The sequence below is a fragment of the Bubalus bubalis genome, chromosome 22 (genome assembly GCF_019923935.1).
Source record: "Bubalus bubalis isolate 160015118507 breed Murrah chromosome 22, NDDB_SH_1, whole genome shotgun sequence".
Classification (NCBI taxonomy): domain Eukaryota; kingdom Metazoa; phylum Chordata; class Mammalia; order Artiodactyla; family Bovidae; genus Bubalus; species Bubalus bubalis.
Window position 1 is genome coordinate 53,788,152 of NC_059178.1, and position 27,112 is coordinate 53,815,263.

Sequence of the window (27,112 nt, forward strand, 5' to 3'; positions counted from 1 at the left end):
AGAGTCACTAGGGAAGCCCGTGTAACTGTTACACTTTAGACTTAAATCAATGACTCATCATTTTTGATGTTTGTAGTCAACCTACTCCACACTTTGGTATTGCTGGGCCCCTAAATTTATGTCACTTTTCAGGTGATTGAGGTATCTGTGTGAGAGACAATTCCTTTATCTTTTCCATCCAGCTAAATAAAGTCATAATTTCATATATATTTAAACTTAGACTAAGTGTCACGCTTCCCAATTCATATTTACCAGGGATTAGACTCAGGAGAAGGCAATGGCACCCCACTACAGTACTCTTGCCTGGAGAATCCCATGGACGGAGGAGCCTGGTAGGCTGCAGTCCATGGGGTCGCTAAGAGTCAGATACGACTGAGCAACTTCACTTTCATTTTTCACTATCATGCGTTGGAGAAGGAAATGGCAACCCACTCCAGTGTTCTTGCCTGGAGAATCCCAGGGACGGGGGAGCCTGGTGGGCTGCCGTCTGTGGGGTCACACAGAGTCCGACACTACTGAAGTGACTTAGCAGACTCAGATTCATATTTTCTGTGTTGACCATACTTTTAAGATGTTTTGGTATTTGCATTTTTTAAATGAAAGCATATTTAAGTATTTTTATTTGCACTCTTAACTAGTATTAAAGTTTAACTGACATTTGATTTGGCTCTTACTGATCTCTTTATTTTGGTTCTTCATTCAGTAATCTGGGAGACATGTCTCATAAATTTGTCTAAGAAGGATAAGCAGCTCCAGTTGCTTTTACATGTGAAGAACAATTTGGGGGTTGAACATAATTCTAGGTTCACAAAATAGTGTCATCAATAAACACTGTTCTGCTATGCTGGTGTTATACAAGAGATATCTGTCATTAATTTAATGTTTGTCTCCTTTTTTTGCTACAAAAGTACTAACATTACTCTTATTCTTTGACTCTGTGAAAAGGAACTATTCCAAGGTAAATTTGTAGCTAGTAAGTTAGATGTAGCTTTTTAAAATTGAAGTATAGTTGATTTAAGTTAGATGTAATTGTGAAGAGCACATTTAATCTGCATGTGCAAGTCTTTAAATTTCAGTTGAGAAAGAGATGAGATGCAATATTATTTCTGATGTATTTTTATTTTTCTGTTTTATTTCCACTTCAAGATCATTAATTATTCCTTCAGAAATGTCAGTAGATGTCTGCTTTGCCATGTTTTTTCACTGTATCAATTACATTATCTCCATGCACTTTTTTTAAAGATGATTTTATTTCATTAATTCATTAAAAATGAATTTATAAAACAAAATGGGTGTAATCATTTTTTTTTTTTTACTTTACAATATCGTATTGGTTTTGCCATACATCAACATGAATCCGCCACGGGTGTACACGTGTTCCCAATCCTGAACCCCTCTCCCACCTTCCTCCCCATACCATCCCTCTGGGATCTGCATCAAACCTGGACTGGCGATTCGTTTCTTATATGATATTATACATGTTTCAATGCTATTCTCCCAAATCATCCCCCCCTCCCTCTCCCACAGAGTCCAAAAGACTGTTCTATACATCTGTGTCTCTTTTGCTGTCTCGCATACAGGATTATCATTACCATCTTTCTAAATTCCATATATATGCATTAGTATACTGTATTGGTGTTTTTCTTTCTGGCTTACTTCACTCTGTATAATCGACTCCAGTTTCATCCACCTCATTAGAACTGATTCAAATGTATCCTTTTGAATGGCTGAGTAATACTCCATTGTGCATATGTACCACAGCTTTCTTATCCATTCATCTGCTGATGGACATCTAGGTTGCTTCCATGTCCTGGCTATTATAAACAGTGCTGCGATGAACATTGGGGTACACGTGTCTCTTTCGATTCTGGTTTCCTCAGTGTGTATGCCCAGCAGTGGAATTGCTGGGTTGTATGGCAGTTCTATTTCCAGTTTTTTAAGGAATCTCCACACTGTTCTCCATAGTGGCTGTACTAGTTTGCATTCCCACCAACAGTGTAAGAGGGTTTCAAAAGCTTTACAGACAAGCAAAAGCTGAGAGAATTCAGCACCACCAAACCAGCTCTTCAACAAATGCTAAAGGATATTCTCTAGACAGGAGACACAAAAACGGTGTATAAACGCCAACCCAAAACAATAAAGTAAATGGCAATGGGATCATACTTATCAATAATTACTTTAAACATAAATGGGTTGAATGCCCCAACCAAAAGACAAAGATTGGCTGAATGGATAAAAAAACAAGACCCCTATATATGTTGTCTACAAGAGACCCACCTCAAAACAGGGGATACATACAGACTGAAAGTGAAGGGCTGGAAAAAGATACTCCATGCAAATAGAGATCTGTGGCGGATTCATTTTGATATTTGGCAAATCTAATACAGTTATGTAAAGTTTAAAAATAAAATAAAATTTAAAAAAAAAAAAAAAAAAAGAATGCTTTCCCAATGAATTGAAACTGAAAAAAAAAAAAAAAAAAAGAAAGCAGGAGTAGCAATACTCATATCAGATAAAATAGACCTTAAAACAAAGGCTGTGAAAAGAGACAAAGGAGGACACTACATAATGATCAAAGGATCAATCCAAGAAGAAGATATAGCAATTATAAATATATATGCACCCAACATAGGAGCACTGCAATATGTAAGACAAATGCTAACAAGTATGAAAGGGGAAATTAACACAATAATAGTGGGAGACTTTAATACCCCACTCACACCTATGGATAGATCAACTAAACAGAAAATTAACAAAGAAACACAAATTTTAAATGATACAATAGACCAGTTAGACCTACTTGATATCTATAGGACATTTCACCCCAAAACAATGAATTTCACCTTTTTCTTAAGCTCACACGGAACCTTCTCCAGGATAGATCACATCCTGGGCCATAAATCTAGTCTCCATGCACTTTTAACTCTTAGATAGTCGTTTCCTCTGAATTCTGAGACAGCTTTTCAACTTTGTTCAGTTTTCATAGCTGCTAGTGTTCTGCACTCAAGACAATTTTAAAATCTGTTTCATGGGTTTGCTTTTGTCTTTCTCTTAAGTTAGACAGTTTTTTGCCCCCCCCCCCCCCCCCCCCCACCATTTTGGTCATTAACTACAACAGCTTCCCTAATAATGTCCCATCTCCATCATAAAGGCCATCTCACATCATGTCTTGTAGGAGATTCCTAACAGAATTAAACACACACACATAGAATTTCAAAATTTAACTTTTCTTTGGGTATTTATTGTATTTTATTCTAACTTCTCACAATATTATATCGTTTTCTTTCCTTGATATTTTTTTCCTTGGATGAAATGTTCTCACTGTTTATTTGTTTTTGTTATTTTTTTTTTCTGTTAAGTGTTTTGTTGACTTAACTTTTCTTATATGAGGAGATATTTATTCAGGTCAAAGTACCTACATTATTATCAATTCATTTTCTAAAATTTCCATAGCCTTCATACCATGTGATCCTAATGATAGAGAAAACATCACTAGTTCAACTTATCACAAAATGACAGTTACCTTGACAATTTAAACAGTGAGTCAGAGAGACTGAGGGGAAGAATAAAATGTGTTCCAGCTGTTGGTTTTTAAGCAAGAAGATCTATAGCAATTTGGCAGCACTCTCTTTGTCATATTTGAAATACTCTGACACCTTCCTATTAAAATACCTATTAAACATTACAAAATCTTTAAGCATTTCAGCAGCACTGGAAAAGAGTAATTTTTGGTATAGAGAGAAGACAGGGTTTCCATTAGGAAATGGCAGGACCCAGCTGGCCACCCAAGCATCATCTGGATCTTTGGTTTCCTCCTCTGTAGTTCTGGCTCATACACAGCCCTACTTAGTCTGTCTGCTTTCTGTCCTACTTTTAATTTTTGCTTCACCTTTTATATCAGAGGAGCATGCAGCATTTAGTTTGTCAGCTCTTCTATCACCCAGTGAATGGCTTCCAACTCCCACCCGTGCTTTCTATCTTTTTTCTGCCAGAATAATTCTCTCCTCCTATTTTGACAGGAACTCTTGGCAAGAAAGAAAAAGACTCTGAACGACTTTAGGATATATGGCGTAAATAGTTGACTTTAGGCCCTCTGTGTTCAAGGTTTTCTACTTGGCTCTCCTTGGGGTATGCTTTATACCACCCCAGCTATACTATGATATAATAATCCCAGTTGGTACTTGGAGTAAAAGTCTTTTATAGCCATAAATGTGTGTTATGCAATGACAGTCAACTGCTGACATATTTTTTTCCTATGGTTTATGGTCTAGAATTGTACTGCGGTTGCTGTAGGTAAATTAAATGTTACTTGGGATTTAATGCAGTGCATTGTCAATACCAAATAATAGATAATAAAACAGTGTAATAAATTACCTTAAAAACAAGTACAGAAAATTGTTTAATGTACACCATCAGCTCTTATTTCTAAGACTTTATGTGGCTTCCATAATGGAGTAGATCAGCAGATTAGCATCACTAAAGCATATTAAGAGTTTCCTGAAAAGGAGCTGACCAGAAAAATACCTATCCTTGCTTCTCCTTATTTTCAGTATTAAAAATTAAAGTTTCAAATGTCACCGTGCAACAGAAATACAATGTGAGCCAGATATGAGCCACATTTTAAAAAGGAAAAAGCTTCTGAAATTATGTTTTACTCAACCTACCATATCCAACATATTGCCAACTATCAACCTATAATAAATATAAAAAAGATAAATGGAAAGATAGTCCATAATCATGAATTAGAAGAATTAACAGTTAAAATTACTAAAAGCATCCTACTAAAAGCAATCTACAGATGCAATGTAATCTCTCTTAAAATTCCCCTGACATTTTCCACAGAAATACACACCAAAAAACTAAAATTAGTACAGAACCACAAAAGACCTTGAATAGCCAAAATCATCTTGAGAAAGAAGAACAAAGCTGGAGGCATCATACTTCGTGATTTCAAATTATATTAAAGTGATAGTAAGCAAAAAAAAAAATTATGGTTTTGACATAAAAACAGACACAGATCAATGGAACTGAATACTGAGCCCACAAATAAAACCGACACATATATGGTCAATTAATTTACAACAAAGAAGCCAAGAATATATGTTTGGGAAGGAACAGTCTCTTCCATACACGGTATTGGGAAAACCGGGAAGTCAAATGCAAAAGAGTGAGATTGGACCTATGTCTTCAGTTCAGTTCAGTTCAGTTCAGTCACTCAGTCGTGTCTGACTCTTTGCGACCCCATGGACTGCTGCACTCCCTGTCCATCACCAACTCCCGGAGTTTACTCAAACTCATGTCCATTGAGTTGGTGATGCCATCCAACCACCTCATCCTCTGTCGTCCCCTTCTCCTCCCTCTGTCTTACACCATACACAAAAAGTATCTTAAAATGGATGGAAGACTTGAATGTAAGTATCTGAGACAATAAAACTCTTAGAAGAAAACATAGGCAGTTACCTCCTTGACACTAGTCTTGGCAATGATTCTAACACCAAAAACAGAGGCAACAAAAGCAAAAATAAACAAGTGAGACTACATTAAACTGAAAAGCTTCTGCATAGCAAAGGAAACCATCAACAAAATAAATAGGCAGTCTGGGAATGGGAGAAAATATCTGCAAATCATTATTCTGTTAAGGGGTAATAACCAAAGCATATAAGGGACTCATAAAACTCAATAGCAAAACACCAAACAATCCAATTAAAATATGGGCAGAGTATCTGAATAGACATTTTTCCAAAGAAGACATACAGATGGCCAACAGGTGCATGAAAAACTATTCAGCATCACTAATCATCAGGGAACCGCAAAAAGAAGCCTCAGTGAGTTATCACCTGACATCTGTTAGAGGGGTACCATCAGAAAGACAAGAAACACCAAATGCCAGCAAAGATGTGGAGAAAAGGGAGCTCTGTGCACTGCTGGTAGGAGTGTAATCAGCACAGAAACTACGGAAAGTAATAACAGCATTCCTCAAAAAAATTAAACATAGAACTACCATGTGATCCAACAATTTTACTTCCAGTTATTTATCTGAAGAAAATGAAAATACTAACAAGAGAATTTCTTCACCCTTATGTTTACTGCAGCATGATTTTCAGTAGCCAAGATAGGGAAGTGAAAGTGTCAGTCGCTTGGTTGTGTCCAACTCTTTGTATGGACTGTAGCCCTCCAGGCTCCTCTGTTCATGAAATTCTCCAGGCAAGAATACTGGAGTGGGTAGCCATTCCTTTCTCCAGGGGATCTTCTTGACCCAGGGATCGAACCTGGATCTCCTGCATTGCAGACAGATTCTTTACCGTCTGAGTCACCAGGGAAGCCCAGTCAAGATATAGGTATAGCCTAAGTGTCCATCACTGGATAAGGCAGTAAAGAAAACACTGTATATACAAATTTACAATGCACTATTATGTATTCATAAAAGACAAAATCTTGCCATTTGGGACAATGTGGATGAAACTTGAGGGCACTATGCTAAATGACACAAGTCAGAAAAGACAGAAACCATATGGTCTCACTTAGATGGGAATCTAAACAAATGAAGCTCACAGATACAGAGAACAGACTGCTGGTTGACAGATTCTAAGGGTGAGGAAAGGGGTCAAATGGGTGAAGGGGGTCAAAAGGTGCCAACTTTCAATTACAAAATAAATTGTGGGCATGCAGTGTGCAGCATGGTGACTAGGGTTAATAATTCTGCACACTTACTGCACACTTAAAGTTGCTAAGAAAATAGATCTTAAAAGTTCTCATCAAAAGAAACAAATTCTAACTATGTGTAGTTGTAGATGCTAACTAGATTTATTGTGGCAATTACTTTACAATATATATGAATATTAAATCATGAGGTTGTACATCTGAAACTAATATGTCAATTGTACCTTAATAACAAAAGGCTGCTGTAATTTTTTGATATTTACTTTATACTTAGAGCAATACATCTCAATTTATACTACCTCATGACTGTTGCCTCATAGACAAATAGGGTTAATGACCACACTTGAAGTGCAGAAGTAAGCTGGGAGGCAGAGTATTTAAATCCTTTCCTTCTAGAAATAGCAATAAACATTTGAGGAAAAGCAAAATTTATTTTCTACTAACTCTCATATTCCATATAAGAGAAAGCAGTCAGTTTCTCTTCTAGATAAACTAGACTAACTAAATGGTTTTCTGAAGTATTATAATACTTCTAGGCATCTGTAATAGGAAAATGCACGCACATTTTAAAATCTCAAATATATGTAATTAATTGCAGTTATAACTGAGGAAGCAACAGCTACCACATACTGTCTGCTCTGTATTGAGACATGAAGGAATGTCTTAATATAAATTAGTGTTAATCTTTAGAACTTAAAAATATTTTTCAATGAATGCATATATGAAACATATTGTTTATTCTTCCTGTGTTTTAGCTAGCTATGGTGGAGCAGAAGTCTCTGGGTCAGTCATCACTGAACACAATTAGATATATTTTTGGAGATCATGTTATTATAGGTTTTTCCCTTATTTTCTGTTGACAATGTATTTTCACTAATACTAAATGGATATCATCAAGACATAAGGTGAAAATATATTTTCCCTGTTCAGCTATTGTGATTTAACTGACCTTTGTCATATTTAAGAACTGAAGAAGTGAGAGATGGAGACCCACAGTCTAACAATCTGATCCTTCCTGTTTGGGAAGTTTATTGTCTGGAATTAACTTTTTAAAGTTTATGTTCCTTAATTATTATTAATTTGGCTTCCATTGGGACAACTTAAAATGGTTCCTTCCTACCGCTTATAAAAAGCATATGCCATTGTTTTGTTAACGTTTGTCTGTAGTGTCCTTCCTCCAAAATGTGAGCATGTAAATAATCTCTGTAGAGATTACTTGTATTCTATTGAAAATATCAGTCATAACACTGTTCTAGTTGTTTGATTGTGACTGGTGAATTTCTGGAATGTCTGTCTTCTGAAAAACAGAAATACATTGTGTGGAAAAGGAAGTTATGTATGTCAATAACATTTTACAGTGCATTCCTTACAAATACTTATTTAAATACAGAATTATTTAAATTTTGAGTTACTCAAATTCAAGTGCATTTCCATTTCATTATTTTACTGCATGCCCTCAAATTGTATAATATTCATACATTATAAGGTATCTCAGCAAGTGTGTTGTTTGTAAGCTATCCTGTGGTGTCTTATTATGGCAGCCTCAACAGACTAAGACATGGTTGGAGTCTGGTGTTAATCCATTTTAGCACCGCTGTACTTTAATTGATCCCCAGAGGATGAGATGTTTGGATGACCCAGTGGACATGAGTTAGAGCAAACTCCAGGAGATAGTGAAGGACAGGAAAGCCTGGCATGCTGCAGTCCATGGGGTCACAAAGAGTTGGACACAACTTAGTGACTGAACAACAACTTACATGATTTTGCTTCTAGGAATAGTGTTTCTGGTATCTCAAGTGCAAGTCTTAATGTGTATATCAAGGTTTCTCCAGTACAGCCAGGAAGGAACCTCAGCTTATCCCCAGAACAGTGAGATCTCTAAAGCTCTCAGCTCCTCAGTATCTGTTCTCTGCAGAACCTTCCAGAATCGAGTCTTGCACATGGTCCACACAGGACCTGTTAGAGGACCTACGACATATTCTATGCAGACGTTTGGAGTGTGTCTCTCTGCTTTTCTCCTGATACTTTGCCACCTAAACCGCAGCCACTCCCACAGTCCCAGACTCTGATCTGTGTCTCCTGCACTCACTAAGACCAGTATTCTCTGCTGGGCTCTATTTCTCCATGCAGCATTTTGAAAAATGTTCCTCGTGAGACGTGAAGGTTTAGTGTAGGTCCCACTTCAAATACTTCCCTTCTAAAATTCACGGCATAATCCATTGCTTTCAAATGTCTTTTTATATATATTTTATACATTCTGTCCCATTTTTATAACTATTTACAGCAGTTGGGTAAGTTTGATACCAGGTATTTCATCTCGCTCAAAAACTTAGTTCTTCACATATACTTCAGCCACTCCCAATAAATCAGAAAATTCAATTAAATCTTTTATGTTCAAATTTTCTCCCCATCTTTCTGCTACTACTCTGGTCTAAATTATCATAAACTCTTCCCTGGATTCCTACACTAGCTTTCAACTCATAGCTCCAGTTTCAGCACATATTTGAGAGAGTGGAATTCTAGAAATATAACATATTATGTCCCTCTCTGGGTGAAATTTTTCAGTAGCTTCTCATTAAACTTAAGAATAAATGTTTGAACTCCTTCCAATACTTGGGACAACATAAGCCTTCTAAATGGTTTTCTATGCACATCTCTGTTTCTTCTTTATGTTTCAGCAATACTGATTTTTTTTAAATTTATGCATCTCCAAAAATTTACCCACAGCTATGCTTTTAGAAGCCTGATTTTTTTTTTTAATGACCATGACATGCTCATTATTCTTCCCCTGACTTCTTTCTCCAGTTTCAGGTGACAGCTTAAGTGTTACTGTCTTGGTGAGACATTTCCTGATCCCATAGAACTTTACTCTTAATCTCCCAGAATCCTAATCTTTTAGTTCAAGCCACATACCATAATGTGATTTCCCACTTAGATACAGGTGTGTGCTTTTAATATCAATATTTTCCATATGTAAGCATCATGAAGACAGGGATCGTGTCTTTGTTTTAATTACCACTCTGTGCCGAGTGATATTACATGGTACGTGGTATATAAAAGTGTTACAGAAACATTCACTGAATTAAAGAAAAATATATAATATTTAACTTCAGAAAGAAGGAGATTTCAAAGTCAACATCTGGAGGTTTAATAATTAAAATTTTCAAAGACTCTTTTAGAATTGGAACTGGAAGAAATCATAAAGATTACTTATCCAACCACCATGCTGATTTAATAACTCCTTTGATAACATCACCTATACTATACTATTCATTACAGAATCAGGGACTATTTCACAAGGAATTATATTCTATTTTCAGACAATTCTTATTATTTTAAATTTATATAGTTTATTAAATTTTATATAATTATTTAAATTTATATAATTTAAGCCTTCTATTGAAATGTTTTACTTATAATCTTATGGCAAGTGGTCTCTCACTTTTACAAAAGAATTCTGACAATGATACACACATTTTTTTCCTTTTATATTTCTTCTGAAATTAAACTAAAGCCATAATTAAAAATGAAAATTATTCTTACATCTTACTGTGTTACAAAGTGACATTCCATTTTGGATGCTTTAACATCATTGGCATTCTTTGAACTATATGTTAGATCTGTTTATCACTGTGCATAGTTAATGATTCATATTTGCATGCACTATAAGAAATTTTGAATGTGAGTCAAAATATAGACTTAAAAAAACAAATTTATGGAAGGAAAGTCTTTTAGCTAACACTAACAAAGATACATGAAAAATTTTAACTACAATGTTCACATCTGCCCATTATTGTCAAAAAAGAAATGAAAATCTTCGTGTGTATGTATGCATTACAGTAAACAGTAACTGTTTTGAATGAGAAAACTCATGTAACATAGAAAATCTACTTAACGCACTTTAGCTCAGTGTGTGTACATGGTTTAGAAACAGATCTATACTCTGTCTCACAGAATTGTAAAACGGTCAAATGAGAAAACACATTTGAAAGCATTTTTAGTTTTCAAGAGAAATGTTCTAATACTGCCCACTGTAATCATAAATAATTTTAAAGAGCTCTTATATATATTTTTAAAATAAGTAAAATGAAAGACTAATCATAGACACAGTTCTTTGCTTCTATATGCATGAAGCAATTTGCAAAACTGAATTATTTTGTTACCATGGTCTCGGTTTCTGAATCATTTTTATCACCACTATTCTTTGGGATGTATTTGTTGGGTTTGCTGACAGAGTGACCCACTTTCTCCCAGCTCTTCTTTGAGACTATATTAGACCCTTCTAAAATTGTATTAACTTTTATGGGTCACTATATGAGTTATTGCTTCAGCACAGTAAGTTACATTTTCCAAATTGCTGCCAATGGATCTTCATTAATCTGGGGAAATGGAAGTGTTTGGTGGTATAATTACATATTGTATCCTTTTAAGATTCTGGGTGAGTAAAAATAGAAACCATATATGATATAATGGTGTTTTAGCTATGATACTAAAATCTAATAGCACCCATCATTTACACATTCATATGTAAAATGCTGACATGAGAATATGTAAGCAGTCCTTTTCAAAATGCTATGGTAAGATTATACATTGATCGTGCTTTCTCTAAACATAGCAGTAAGAAATAAGACCTGTTTTTATAAAGTCATTAAGAAACCTAAGCATGTTTAGTGGTACAGATAAAACTCTCCATTAGCCAGAAACAACAGAGAAACGTAAAACAGCAGTGTAGCTGCAGGCAAGAGTGTGCCTGTCTCTGGATCCAAATGTGGGCTGTAATGAAAATGACTCAGTGTGGCAAGAACCAAATTCCCCCCTTATAGAGCAAAGGGAAGAAGTTTTGAGAAAAGACATTCATGACACTTGAAGAATCTCCCGAATTTCTCATCATTATCAAAAGTCTGTACAAAACTCATCAAGAAAAAAGGAGGAAAGCTATGTAGGAAAACCTATTCTTATAGGTGAGTTTTATCAACTTTAAGAAACAGATAAAAAAACATTTTAGAGAAATTCGAAAGCACATTTCCTAACATATGTTATAAGACAGGAAATTATTAACACTTAAACTTGATAAAAATAGTATAAGAGAAGAGAATTACAGGTTTATGTATGATTATGGGTGAGAAACTTCTAAGCGATAATTTTGGCACATGGAACCTAGAAGTGTTATAAAATATTCATCATGACCATATGGTGTTTATCCTCAGAATTCAAGAAAGGTTCTCTATCAAAAATGTATTAATATATTCTACCAATTCAACTCAGAAAATGGAATGAGTATTATAAAAAATAATAAAACAATTTTAAAATGTTAACCCATATTCATGGTTAAAACTAAGAATATCTGAGAAGTTCCATTTTCTACTTAGAATTTCTACTTTAAAGATATCAAATATTATTATTTACAGGGAATCATTTAAACTTAGGAGTTCAGAAACAAACCAAAATAGCAAAAATAACCAATAAATCTGCTATTCAAAGTTGTACCACAGTAGATGAATAAGCAAGAAGAAAGGGGCAATTGTGCTATTATATACAGACAAAACATATATCCAAGACAAGGTACAGACCCATTATATAAAAAGTTAAATTTTCTTGATAAAAGTTCAATTAACTAAAGATAATAAGAAAAAATTCCAATAACAATTCAAAATCTATGAACAAAATACTTAAAATATGGCTCTGAACAAGCCAAAACAATGGATAATATGTTATAATAAGAATGTCATTTCTCTCCAGACTAATCTTTAAGTTCATGCATTTCCAATCAGAATATCAACAGAAATCCGCATGGAATTTATCAAATTGTATTGATATTCACATAGAAGGGAGTAAAGAAAGTAGTTTCAAAAATAGGCATGCTATTTCTGAAAGCAAAAAAAAAAAAAAAAAAGGAAGTGGCTTCAATCATTATCAGATATTGATAATCATTTAGAACCATGATAATTAAGGTAATGAATGTTGGCTTCATAGATCATAAGCCATGTTCTGACCTTGTGGAAAACTGCACAGCAAGCAAGTAGAATGTGTTCGACTTGTTCATAGATAAACACCCCTGAACAGTATTTCCTATTAAAATCAAATATATTATAAGAATGTCCACAACATTTTCCAGTGAACATTCCTTTTAGATATTTTAGAAATCACAAATTTAAAAACAAGGCCAGGTGGTGAGATTATGTCTTCTTACAATTTATATTACTTAATACAGTGAACATAAATAAACACCAAGTCTTTTTTTTTCCTCTGTGACTGTAATGTTTTTGCTATTTTGATAAACAGTTTTCCACACATATATGTCATAGTTAAATAAATGGATCAGTGGATGGACAAGTAGGTAGAAAGAAAAAGAAAGAAAGGTAATTCCATTATTTCAAGAATATTCTTTGTCTTGCTCATTTGTTTATACTAAACACTTAGCACAATGTCTGGAACATTCCACATGTATAAGAAATATTTTCTTTAATATAAAAATACTAATTTACCATTAAAGAAATCTTATATACTTAACTGCATTCCCTTTATTTAAAAACACTATCATGGCAGCTGGATTAGATAATTCTGTGCTGAAATTTCATAAAAGAGGTCATATTGTGTATTTAACATTTGCAAAAGGTAACTTTTTGGTGGCGAAACTGAGTAAGACATTTTAGAGAGTAGAAATAAGGAAATGTTACCTCAGTGTTGGTTTACCAATTATTCTAGACTTGTATGTTAACATATATTTGAAGCCTACACTATCCAGATTGAAAATGTAATAGTATATAAGACTTATAGAAGCAAAAGCACAATTTCTGTTCTTTTATTTCTGAGTTCAGAATCCAAATGCTGACGTGAGTAAAGCCTTATATTTAAGTTTTGAAGGTAAAGTGAATATTGTGATAGGAAAGCTTTGACATTTTAAAAGATGGAATTCCAAGACAGCAAACAAAGATTCTAATCTTTTTTGGCCATGTGTGTTTGCACACAAATGCTTGCATTATTTACAAGAACATGAGCCAGTAATCATCTCACTTACTTATTTGCATTTAATATTGATTAATATTGTTTCTTAATAGATTTTCTTCATCATTCTCTTATTCTGATTTAGAGATGACAAACTTCAATGTGAATGAATGAATCTGCTATTTTCTATATAATCTGTATATCTCTAAATCTTTTGTTTCCATGAATGAGAAGTTGTAAAATATGAAATTATCCTGTGACTGTTTATTTCTTCATGGTACAGTGAGAAAAGGAAATTAAAGATAAATTCCATCAACCTCATGAATGAATAACTACATTGTACATTAAATCTTATCTTGTATTTAATAGTATAGCTAAGAAACTCACATTCACATTTCAGTGGAGCTATGCTTTTAAAAGCATTCTTAAAGCAGCTACCTGAAACAATTTTAAATGTTCTGTTTTCAGACATACAGAAATATACATACACATGTGGTCATTACTTCTATTCTTTTAATATATTTGTTTTTTCTTTCTGATTTACTTCATTCTGTATGACCTGAATGTAAGGTCACACATTATAAAACTCTTAAAGGAAAACACAGGGAGAACACTCTTTGATATGAATCACAGCAAAATCCTTTTTGGAGAAGGCAATGGCACCCCACTCCAGTACTCTTGCATAGAAAATCCCATGGACGGATGAGCCTGTTAGGCTGCAATCCATGGGGTCGCTAAGAGTCGGATACGACGAAGCGACTTCACTTTCACTTTTCATGCACTTTCACTTTGATGCATTGGAGAAGGAAATGGCAACCCACTCCAGTGTTCTTGCCTGGAGAATCCCAGGGACGGGGAAGCCTGGTGGGCTGCCATCTATGGAGTCGCACAGAGTCGGACATGACTGAAGTGACTTAGCATAGCATAGCATAGCAAAATCCTTTTTGACCCACCCCCTAGAATAATGAAAATAAAAACAAAAATAAACAAACGGGACCTAATTAAACTGAAAAGCTTTTGCACAGTCAAGGAAACTATAAACAAGATGAAAAGACAACCCTCGGAATGGGAGAAAATATTTGCAAACTTCAATTCACTTGCTCAGTCACGTGACTCTTTGTGACCCCATGGATTGCAGCATGCCAGGCTTCCATGTCCATCACCAACTCATGGAGCTTGCTCAAACTCATGTCCATCGACTCAGTGATGCCATCCAACCATTTCATCCTCTGTCATCCCCTTCTCCTCCTATCTTCAATATTTCCCAACATAAGGGTCTTTTCCAAGGAGTCAGTTCTTCACATCACGTGGCCAGAGTACTGGAGTTTCAGCTTCAACATCAGTCCCTCCTAAGAATATTCAGGACTGATTTCCTTTAGGGTAGACTGGTTGGATCTCCTTGTATTCCAAGGGACTCTCAACAGTCTTCTCCAACACCACAGTTCAAAAACATCATTTCTTCAGCGCTCAGCTTTCTTTATAGACTAACTCTCACATCCATACATGACTAACTGAAAAAAGCATAACTGACTAGATGGACCTTTGTTGGCAAAGTAATGTCTCTGCTTTTTAATATGCTGACTAGGTTGCTTATAGCTTTTCTTCCAAGGAGTAAGCGTCTTTTATTTTCATGGCTTCAATCACCATCTGCAGTGATTTTGGAGCCCCCAAATATAAAGTCTCTCACTGTTTCCATTGTTCCCCTATCTATTTGCCATGAAGTGATGGGACCAGATGTCATGGTCTTAGTTTTCTGAATGTTGAGCTTTAAGCTAACTTTTTCACTCTCCTCTTTCACCTTTATCAAGAGGCTCTTTAGTTCTTCTTTGCTTTCTGCCATAAGGGTGGTGTCATCTGCATATCTGAGGTTATTGATATTTCTCCTGGCAATCTTGATTCCAGCTTGTGCTTCATCCAGCTCAACATTTCGCATGATATATTCTGCATATAAGTTAAATAAGCATGGTGACAATATACAACCTTGACAAACTACTTTCCCTATTTGGAACCATATGTTGTTCCATGTCCAGTTCTAACTGTTGCTTCTTGACCTGAATACAGATTTCTCAGGAGGCAGGTCAGGTGGTCTGATATTCCCATCTCTTGAAGAATGTTGCACAGTTTCTTGTGATCCACACAAAGGCTTTGGCATAAAGCAGATCAGATCAGATCAGATCAGTCGCTCAGTCGTGTCCGACTCTTTGCAACCCCATGAATCGCAGCACGTCAGGCCTCCCTGTACATCACCAACTCCTGGAGCTCACCCAGACTCACATCCATCAAGTCAGTGATGCCATCCAGCCATCTCATCCTCTGTCGTCCCCTGCTCCTCTTGCCCCCAATCCCTCCCAGCATCAGAGTCTTTTCCAATGAGTCAACTCTTCACATGAGGTGGCCAAAGTACTGGAGTTTCAGCTTTAGCATCATTCCTTCCAAAGAAATCCCAGGGCTGATCTCCTTTAGGACGGACTGGTTGGATCTCCTTGCAGTTCAAGGGACTCTCAAGAGTCTTCTCCAACACCACAGTTCAAAAGCATCAATTCTTCGGCGCTCAGCCTTCTTCACAGTCCAACTCTCACATCCATGCATGACCACAGGAAAAACCATAGCCTTGACTAGACGAAACTTTGTTGACAAAGTAATGTCTCTGCTTTTGAATATGCTATCTCGGTTGGTCATAACTTTCCTTCCAAGGAGTAAGCGTCTTTTAGATGTTTTTCTGGAACTTTCTTGCTTTTTTGATGATAAGTTGGCAATTTGATCTCTGGTTCCTCTGCCTTTTCTAAATCCAGCTTGAACATCTGGAAGTTCATGGTTCACATACTGTTGAAGCCTGGCTTGGAGAATTTTGAGCATTACTTTGCTAGCGTGTGAGATAAGTGCAATTGTGTGGTACTTTGAACATTCTTTTGCATTGCCTTTGTTTGGTATTGGAATGAAAACCGATCTTTTCCAGTCCTGGGGCCACTATAGAGTTTTCCAAATTTGCTGGTGTATTGAGTGTAGCACTTTAACAGAATCATCTTTTAAGATTTGAAATAGCTCAACTGGAATTCCATCATCTCCACTAGCTTTGTTCGTTGGAGAAGGAAATGGCAACCCACTCTAGTATTCTTGCCTGGAGAATCCCAGGGATGGGGGAGCCTGGTGGGCTGCCATCTATGGGGTGGCACAGAGTTGGACCTGACTGAAGCGACTTAGCAGCAGCAGCAGCAAGGCCCACTTGACTTTGCATTCCAAGAAGTCTGGCTCTAAGTGAGTGATCATACCATCATGGTTATCCGGGTCATGAAGATCTTTTTCGTGTGGTTCTTCTGTGTATTCTTGCTACCTGTTTTTTGTTTTTTTTTTAATATCTTCTGCTTCCATTAGATCCAAAGCATTTTTGCAAACTTATCAACTGACAAAAGATTAATTTTCAAAATATACAAGCAGCCCATGGAACTCGGTATCAAAAAAAACAGCCCAATCAAGAATTCGGTGAAAGACCTAAATAGACATATCTCCAAAGATATACAGATGACCAGCAAATACATGAAAAGATGCTCAAACTCACTAATTATTAGAGAAATGTAAATCAAAACTACAATGAGGTATTGCCTCACAACAGTCAGAATGTGCATAATCAAGAAATTTATAAACAATAAGTGCTGGAAAAGGTGTGGAGAATAGGGAACCCTCTTGCACTGTTGGTGGGAATGTACATTGATACAGCCACTATGAAGAGCAGCATGGAGACCCCTTAAAAAACTAAAACTACCTTATGATTCGGCAATCCCACTAATGGGCATGTACCCTGAGAAAAGCATAACTCACAAAGACACGTGTACCCCAATGCTCATTGCAGTACTGTTTACAATAGCCAGGATATTCTTTTAACATATAAAAGCATAACTTGGTGAAAAGAATTAAAGGATTGGAGGCAGGTAAAAGATATGGATTTAAACAAAAGATCTTTATATACATATTTAGTATGTAACTTATTTCTATAGATGGATTAATATAATTTATCATTCATATTTTTGGTCTACTATGGTATTCCCATTTACTTATGTCCTCCAAATACTAAATACTGCTCTATATATTATCCTAATTTTTATAATATCTTAGTTCACTGATATATTTTTGCATAGAAATATGCTTCAGAATGTGAAAGGACAGCATTTGATCTAAGGGAATGTCTCCCCATTTTTGTACCCATAGTGACTTCTAAAGACAAGAGAAATGGCCTTGAATTCAAGGGTAAGTGTCTAACTCTTCACAATAACCAGATTAAGCTAACTAAAAATTATGCAGGATATGGGAGAATTAGATTCTATGTTGTTCTTCAATTCTAATATAAACCATTGGCACCTAAGTATTTTCTATCATCCTTTAAGGCATCTAGAATGTATACTGTTAAATTGCAATCTATTATATAATATTTATGAACATCTTTTTGGTACATTTTTGTCTTTTTAAAATTAAGCTGAAACTCTGTACATTCTAATTTCATTTTTCTGATAAATTCCATATGTTGCAGTTTGAAAATGCCCTTTATGTGTAGACTTCCACTTCCTTATTTAAATGTTTTACATAAGGTATTTTCTTCCTTCCATAGCTACATGCTAAATAACTTTAATTATAATTTAAAAAGTGTTTCTATTGAAATTGTCCTGATTAGGAGAAAATGCAGATCATGTCAATGAGCTATACTATTTCTGTTGAATTTTACATTTTAAGTGATTTCCATTGTTGGTGTGTTTTTCATGATTTAAGATTTAACTTTGACATTGATACTGCACGTTTGTATTTGAGTTTTATATCATCAATTGGCACCTCAGAGTTGATGTCTAGGAAACTGAGTAGTAGAGTCACACAGCTCTTAAAGATTTACAATATTATCTTATTATTATTGCCACGTTTGTCAAGAACACTATAGAACTCTGGCTGTAAAACTTGCTTACACATTCAAATGTGAAGACAAAAATATTGATTCAATCACAGATAATTTTCTAGTAGCACAGTTGATGTTCCGTGTTTACTTCTGGTTATTAAATTTTGATGATTAATCATTTCTATGACATATGCAATTGACAACCTCAAATAGCAAAAATTAATGATGACACATCATTTCAACTTTTAAGAACATGTCTTCTGCTTTTAGAAATTCCCATTTTGAAAAGAGATTAAATAAAAAGGAAGTAGTTTAAGTTATTTGGATTGGTTTGCATGTGTGTAAGCAGGAAGTTGACAGAATTTGCATTTTTTAACTGTAAGCAGAAAAATCTCAGAGACCCATACAAATCTGAATTTCCCCTTTGGTTGAAAATAATACCAAGCTCATAAATGCCAGCTGATTCCTGATAGAACTCCCACAAAATTGTATTTTATTGTATTTGTTACTTTTTTGTCTCTTTATGGAAAATAAGGTCAGTCAAATTGCTATAATATTCATGCCTCATTTATCTATTTGTAATAGAATTGCTAGTGCAGAAATAAAGAACAAGATATGATTCTGGGAGGGAGAAAAGGAAAGAAGATTAGCTAAGTTGCTTTTAACTCCTCTAAGATAGTTAAGAATTAAAATCAACTTACACTACCAAATCTGCTTATACCTCATTTCATTATGTTAGCTTTATTTACTAAATTTATTAAATTTAATAAATATATTACCTTTGGGTATATAAAGATAAATATCTTATCCATTTAAATCATATAATCAAATATTAATTCTGGCCACAGAATTTAAATTTTAAGGTTTTGCCATAGAATCTAAAATTTAGTGTGTGTTTTTATTAAATTAAAAATATTAAATTAAAAATCTGAAATGTTGACAGCATTAATAAAATTTTCAGATGTAATTTCATGGACCTATGAGTTCCCACAAATATTTTCATTGAGGGGCCAATGGTATGTGGTGGATTTTATTAGCACTATATTTACAGATCTAATAAACATCGGTTAGGATACTAAGAGACTTTATCATACTAGTATATTAAAACTTGTAATGGCCAACTGATATTTTTTATTTAATTCCTGAAATTCTTTCATAACTAGTCATATATTAGAGAAACTTATTTGAACAGGAGATTAAATGTAAAATAAGATACTTGCTTGTTATAAAAATATATATTATACTGTTAGTAATATCAACAAATAGAATTATTGAGAAAGTTTCAAACTTTGCTAGATTTTCATTGAATCATATGAGGTATTTGAGAGCCTGAAACTATTATTTAATTAGCTACAGAATAACTGCATCAGGGAAATATAAGTGGGAACGAAATGATCCACCCTGTGAAAGTCCAGCCTTGCCTTCATGTCTTTTCTTCATATATATGTATATATCCGTGAGTTACCACTTCTGAAGTATGTTGGTTTAGACCAGGGTCCTCACTTGACCTTTATCAGAGATGAGTGTCTTCACCATCCTTAGCCCACTCCCCACGGTCTCCACCTGCAGCCACCAGCATTCTCTGCAAGTTCGCCCTTCTCCAGAGGCAACCTGCACCCACCCACCTCGCTTTTGATTTCTCAGAGTGTGTGGATTATTCATTTTCAACGCCTCTATTATTTATTTTTATTGAAGTAGAGTTGCCTTATACTATTACTGTTAGTTTCAGGGGTATAGCAGTGACATTTTTTTTAATAGATTATAAGGTTATTATGAAATACTGGCTATATTCCTTGTGCTATATATTATATACTTGTATCTTAATTTATACCTAGTAGTTTGTACCTCTTAATCCCCTTCACCTATCTTGTCAACCCTTTACACTCACTCTCATCTCTGGTAACTACTAGTTTGTTCTCTGTGAGTCTGTTTCTGTTATGTTTATTTGTATTATGTTTTAGATTCCACATATAAGTGAAAATACACTGCATTTGTCTTTCTCTGTTTGACTTCCTTCACTAAGCATAGTACCCTCCAGGTTCATCCATGTGGTCATAAATGGCAAGGTGTCATTCTCTTTTATGGTTGAGTAATACACGTGTGTGTGTGTGTGTGTGTGTGTGTGTGTTTCACATCTTTACCATTCATCTGTTGACAGACACTTAGGTTGCTTCCATATCTTGACCATGGCAAATAATGCCGCTATGAATGTCAGGGCATATATATCTTTTTGAATTACTGTTTTCATTTTCTCTGGATAGATATCCAGGAGTGGAATTGCTGGATTATCAAGCAAATGCAAATCAAAACCACAATGATATAGCAACTCATTGCTGTCAGAATGCCTATTTTCAAAAGGACGCGAAATAATAAGCATTAGCGATGATGTGGAGAAAAGGAAACAGTTCTGTTGCTGGGAACGTAATTGGTGAAGCCACCATGGAAAACAGTATGCAGGTTCCTCAGAAAATTAAAAACAGGACTACTTTTTGCTTTTTAAAATACAAATTTTTACATACTGACACCCAACCCTGTATTCCTTATTCCAGGATCATGTAAAAGTTTTTCCTCTTTCAAACAAATTTATCCCATTTACTCTGATCTTATTTTCCCTAGCTTATATGGAATCTAAATTTGGCCATGAAGCTTATTTTTTTCTTGTCACAGATTTTCTGACTTTGTACAAGCTTCTTTGATGTTGCCTATCAAATATATACTTAAGTCTTTGAGTGATTTCACCTTCCACGATTCCATTTTTAACTTCCTTTCTTGCAGATCCCTTGGGCTAAATATTCTCTAGTTACTAATTACTATGTCCATTTCCTCAATTTACCATTTATATTAACTTAATACATGTTTCTATAAGGCATCCTATATGCTGAGCATTGCTTTAAGCAGTATTGTATTTTTAATACAATATTGTATTTTAAGCATATGTACTATATGTGTGTAACTCAATCCATCTGTTCTTAAATACCACGCAAAATTGGTTTTGATTATGAAAGCATATTTTCACATTCCAGAAAACCACAGAAAATAGAAAAAACATGTAATCACAAAAGTTATTCACAATCTCAAAAGTCAGAAATACTGATAACTCTCTGCTCGATTTTGCATAGTTTTGTAAGTGTCTATGTGTATGCATAGGTTCATTTTGTGTACTTATAATGTGTATATGTACTTGGAGGATCCTAGTGCTAAGAATTGAATATTTACTCTCTGTTATGCATTGTTCTAAGTAGAATTCTGCATAGAAGTACTGATGCTGAAGCTGAACCTGCAATACTTTGGCCACCTGATGCAGAGAACTGACTCATCGGGAAAGACCCTGATGCTGGGAAAGACTGAGGGCAGGAGAAGAGGGTGACAGAGGATGAGATGATTAGATAACATCATTGACTCAAAGGACATGAGTTTGAGCAAACTCCAAGAAATAATGAGAGACAGGGAAACCTGCTGTGCTGCAGTCTGTGGGGTTACAAAGAGTCGGACACAACTTGGCAAATAAACAACAAGTAGAATTCAGCCATCTAATCTCAATATCAACTGTGTATTTATTTCCCACATTTCAAAAAGGATTAAACTGAGGGAAAGAGAGCTTAAGTAGTTTGTTTATTAAGTGACAAATCTGGGATTCACATTCAGGCAGCCAGACTTTGGAGTCCATACTCATGTATATAATGTCTGTTCTATACAACACACACAAACACTCTTAGACTTATGCATATACTAAATATACATCTATATGCTAGTTACATGATTACATAATATAACCACAATTTTATCTATGCAGATTTGACCCTGATTTTTATACAAAATTATTTTTAAATATTTTGCTATTTAAAATTACTAAAACACCATTTTTAGATTATAATATTCTAAGTATGGATGTGAGAGTTGGACTGTGAAGAAAGCTGAGTGCAGAAGAATTGATGCTTTTGAACTGTGGTGTTGGAGAAGACTCTTGAGAGTCCCTTGGACTGCAAGGAGATCCAATCAGTCCATTCTAAAGATCAATCCTGGGTGTTCTTTGGAAGGAATGATGCTGAAGCTGAAACTCCAATACTTTGGCCACCCCATGCAAAGAGTTAACTCATTGGAAAAGACTCTGATGCTGGGAGGGATTGAGGGCAGGAGAAAAAGGGGATGACAGAGGATGAGATGGCTGGATGGCATCACCGATTCGATGGACATGAGTTTGAGTGAACTCCGGAAGTTGGTGATGGACAGGGAGGCATGGTGTGCTACAATTCATGGGGTCGCAAAGAGTTGGACACGACTGAGCGACTGAACTGAACTGAATTGAAGGTATGAATGTTCTTCCCTGGTGGTATGAATATATTATTGGAAGTTATTCTATTGTTAAACATTTTTCTTTCAAATCTTTAAATATTGTCCACATTATTGCAATAAACATCTATGCATATAAATTTCTGTTCTAATTTTTCATTATTAACTTAAGAATACTCTGGGGACAGAGGAGACAGACACAGTCACTGATGTTTGGGTGTTTTAGTGAGTCAATGTGAGGGGAGTTTGTGGGGGGTTGGCAGGAAGGAAAAAAAAAATAGATGAAAATATGAGTAAGATCCCATACTATTTGAGTGCTGGACAGAAAGTATCAGTATACTGTATAGACAATAGTGAGAGAGGAGAAGCTAGCTGATGGTTTATCTTATTTGTACTAACATGAGAATATCATGGCTGAGAACTATAGTTTGGCTAGGGAATCTAAAGGGCTTCTAATAATTCCTCCTGGGGTGTCTTGGGAAAGGAAAAATGACCATCCATATGAAAAATTTGACGAATGTAGGCTATTCATTCAAATAATCCTAGCCTCACTGCTGATTTTGTTTTCTTCTACGAATCACTTGGCTCCACTGAAGGCCAAGTCTTTAGGTATTATCCAACCTCTCTTGCTTTTAATACAGTGATTTTCTTCCCTTTCATTTTCTATGGTTGGGTTTTGGTAAAATAGTCTATTGCTTTTCATGTTTAAATCTTTTCAACACCATGGATAGTTTATATATTTGTGGTCTTACTCCAAATGATCCCTGAAGTAAGACTGTTGGGGGTGAGCAGAGCTTGAGGCCAGCCTGTTTTTGTGGCTTATGGAAGGCATCTTTACTTCTTCCCAGGCAATGCCTCAGGACCAGTTGGACTTGTAGTGATCTACTTACATAATCATGATTTAATTTTTCTCATGGGAAATTATGCAAGTTCAGGAGCTCTACACCCTTATATTGAAATAATTATTTTCAAATTCCCCAAGAGTGGTTTCCCAATTCAAGGGAAGTAAAACACTCATCCCAAGACTAATAAAATGTCCACCACTAAAAAGTGTTTTGAAAAGCAATGTTTAATTTTTTTTCTTCGTAGGCTTCTTTTTTGTAAAGGAAAATGATGTTTATATTCAGAGTCATGAAGCAAGAAACTATTCTGGATTCTTACATACTAAGCAGAAAGAGGAAATGATGCTTCATCTACTTCCTTAAGTATGTGACTGCAGTTAGACCTTCTGGTAGCTTTTTATTATGGGTGAGAGTCTGCTCAGTGTGTTTTAATTTCTTCAGAAGACAAGCTCCCATCTGTAAGGAAATTACACTCTGCCATGACTGAGCGTACAGAAATTATTTTTGAGGGAGGCAGAGAAAAATAGCAACAGAACTACAAAAAGTAAATAATTCAAGTAATCTGGATCAAACCAAAGGAAGGAATAGCTTGTGGATGTCCCATTAGAACACAGGACATTGTTAATCTTTATAAAACTCACCTGCTCCACCTTACAGAATCAGCCTTACTACACTGATTCCTTTCCTAGTTTTCTTTTCTTTATGCAAAATATATAGCCTTAACATTGAGAGAGTCAATTCCTAGGCAGGTTGATAAGAAGTCCAGGGGTCCCCAAGGAGAGAGAGGTCTGGGGTTCTCGAGGAGGAGATAGAGGTCTGGAATTCCCAAGGAGGAGGAAAGAACTTTTTTTTTCTCTCTACATTTCTTAGTATTAGTCACATAAATATATATATATATAATATATATAGATAAATAAATATATATAAGTCACAGTTTTTGTTTTGTTTGTTTTTTTCCTTTAAGCCTGGAACTGATGATTACACAACAAACATCTCAGTTTAAACTCTGTACTAGGGATTATATAACAACAGTGTATCCTGCTTGAGGACAGCTTCTCCTTCCTGAAAACCTTCTGACTAATCCTGATATCTTCAAAAGTAAATTATGGGAGTCTGGTAGGATCTTTCTATTGTTAAATTCTAATCCTTTTACTCTAAAATATAAATCGTGGGAGTGGGTCTGGTAAAATTTTCACAAACTTGAGACATTCTTTTGATTTATTGTAATAACTAATTAAAAAGTATATAATTCCCTTGCTAAAGACTAGAGAGGGGGGCACTCTCCACCCTCTTATGATGTCTATGTCAGAAGCTTTCTCTGCCCCTTTTCCCTGTAATAAAAGTGCCACACAAGAACCCTGAGTGGTCAAGCCTGGTCTCTAGTCCCAAAGCTAAATTTTCTTCCTTGGAGATCATGAATCCGACACTGTTCACCATAAGCTATCAACATCAAACAAACTTAAATATTTCTTGTATCAAAAGATACTTAAAAAAAAATCCAGATTTTATTGAGATCTAATCGACATGTAACATTGTGGTATTTTAAGGTGTACAATGTGAATGATTTGATACACATGTATGTTGTGAAATGATTACTGCAATAAGGTTAGTTGAACACTTCCATCATCTCACATAATTACCTTTTCTGCATGTGTGTTGGAAACCTTTAAGATCTAGTTAGTGGACCAAGCGAAACCATTGCTGGGTACCCTGAGAAAATCACAATTCAAAAAGACACAGTACTTATAGCTTATAGCAGTACTATTTACAACAGCCAGTACACGGAAGCAACCTAGATGTCCATCTACAAATGAATAGATAAAGAAGCTGTAGTACATATGCACAATGGACTCTTAGCCTTAAAAAGGAATGAATTTGAGTCCGTTGAAGTGAGGTGCATAAACCTAGAGACTGTTTTACAGAGTGAAGTAAGCCAGAAAGAGAAAAACAAATATCATACATGGCTCAGACAGTAAAGACTCTGCCTGCAGTGCAGGAGACCCAAGCTCAATCCCTGGGTTGGAAAGAGCCCCTGGAGAAAGAAATAGCAACCCACTCCAGTATTATTGCCTGAGAAATCCCATGGACAGAGAAGCCTGGTGGGCTACGGTGCAGGGGTGTCTCAAATAGTTGGACACAAATGAGTGACTAACACATACACAGAATCTAGAAAAATGGTACTGATGAACCTATTTGCAGGGCAGGAAAAGAGACACAAATGTAGAGAACAGAATTATGTACGCAGTGGGGAAAAAAGAGAGTGGGACAACTTGAGAGAGCAGGGTTGACATATAGACACTACCATGTGTGAAATAGCTAGGTAATCGGGATCCGCTGTGTAACACGGAGAGCTCAGTTCGGTGCTCTGTGATGACCTAGAGGGGTGGGATGGGGTAGACGGGAGGCGCAAGAAGGAGGACCGCATGTACATGTAGCTGATTCACATTGCATAGCAGAAACTAACACAACATTCTAAAGCAATCATCCTCCAATTAAAAAAAGATCTTAGCACTCAAAACACTCTAGTGACAATATGAGTAGAGTTTTCTTCAATCTAAAGTGAAACTTAATAAAGAAATAAGGTAAGATCAAATTGATAGAGCATTAGTATCATTAAAAATAAATCATTTTTTCAAAAAAAAATCATTTTTTCCTTTTTCATGCTTTTGTTTCTATCCTGGGGGGTGGGGAAGACCAGCTAGCACAAAGTATCAATATATCCCATCCCATTTTCTTTCTGCTTTCATTCCAGAAAATATATTCAACAACTCCACCTCCATTTCTGCCTTAATATGCTCAGCCTGTTATAACAATGATCATGGACTGGGAGGCTCATAAACAACAACAAAATGTGATTTTGTCACAGTTCTGGAAGACAGAAGTCAAAAATGAAGGTGCCCACATGGTCAGGGGAAGGCAAACATCTTTGTCTCCTCGTGGGTTGAGATGGGGCTGGAAGCAATGTGGGGTCTCTCTTAAGAAGGCGGTGATCCCACTTATGTGGAGAAGGAAATGGCAACCCACTCCAGTATTCTTGCTTGGAGAATCCCATGGACAGAGGAGCCTGGTGGGCTAGAGTCCTTAAGGGTACAAAACATCTGGACACAACTGAGCGGAAATGGCAATCCACTCCAGTGTTCTTGCCTGGAGAATCCCAGGGATGGCGGAGCCTGGTGGGCTGCTGTCTATGGGGTTGCACAGAGTCGGACACGACTTAAGTGACTTAGCAGCAGCAGCAGCAGAGCGACTAAGCAACAAGCCCGCACGTGAGGGTTCCACTCTCCTGCCCCAATCACCTCCCAAAGGCCCCACCTAATACATCACACTGGGCATTAGAATTCCATCATGTGAGTTTTGGGGGCCACAAACATTCAGACCATAGCAACATCATCCCTAAATCTAACATTTCTTATTCTACTTTCTTACCTCTCAGGACTGGCATTAAACTGAATGGGTTCAAAGAAACTGCACGATGCCAATTAAAGTTTAAGTTCAATAG

General features: G+C 35.7%; 1 protein-coding gene across 3 annotated transcripts in view; it reads left to right on the forward strand.

The window, feature by feature from the left end:
• Nucleotides 1–21,780, forward strand: part of CCDC102B (coiled-coil domain containing 102B) — a 271,385-nt gene extending 249,605 nt beyond the window's left edge. For 2 of the 3 annotated variants that reach the window (XM_044934449.2, XM_006074220.4), the window contains 2 exons: nucleotides 17,809–17,847; nucleotides 21,724–21,774. In XM_044934449.2, the coding sequence (XP_044790384.2) occupies nucleotides 17,809–17,818 (10 nt within the window). In that variant the 3' untranslated portion in view covers nucleotides 17,819–17,847; nucleotides 21,724–21,774. Of the gene's footprint in view, nucleotides 1–17,808; nucleotides 17,848–21,723 lie in introns of all 3 variants that reach the window. The other variant, XM_025273735.3, reaches the window with a different exon arrangement.
• Nucleotides 21,781–27,112: the final 5,332 nt, after the last annotated feature.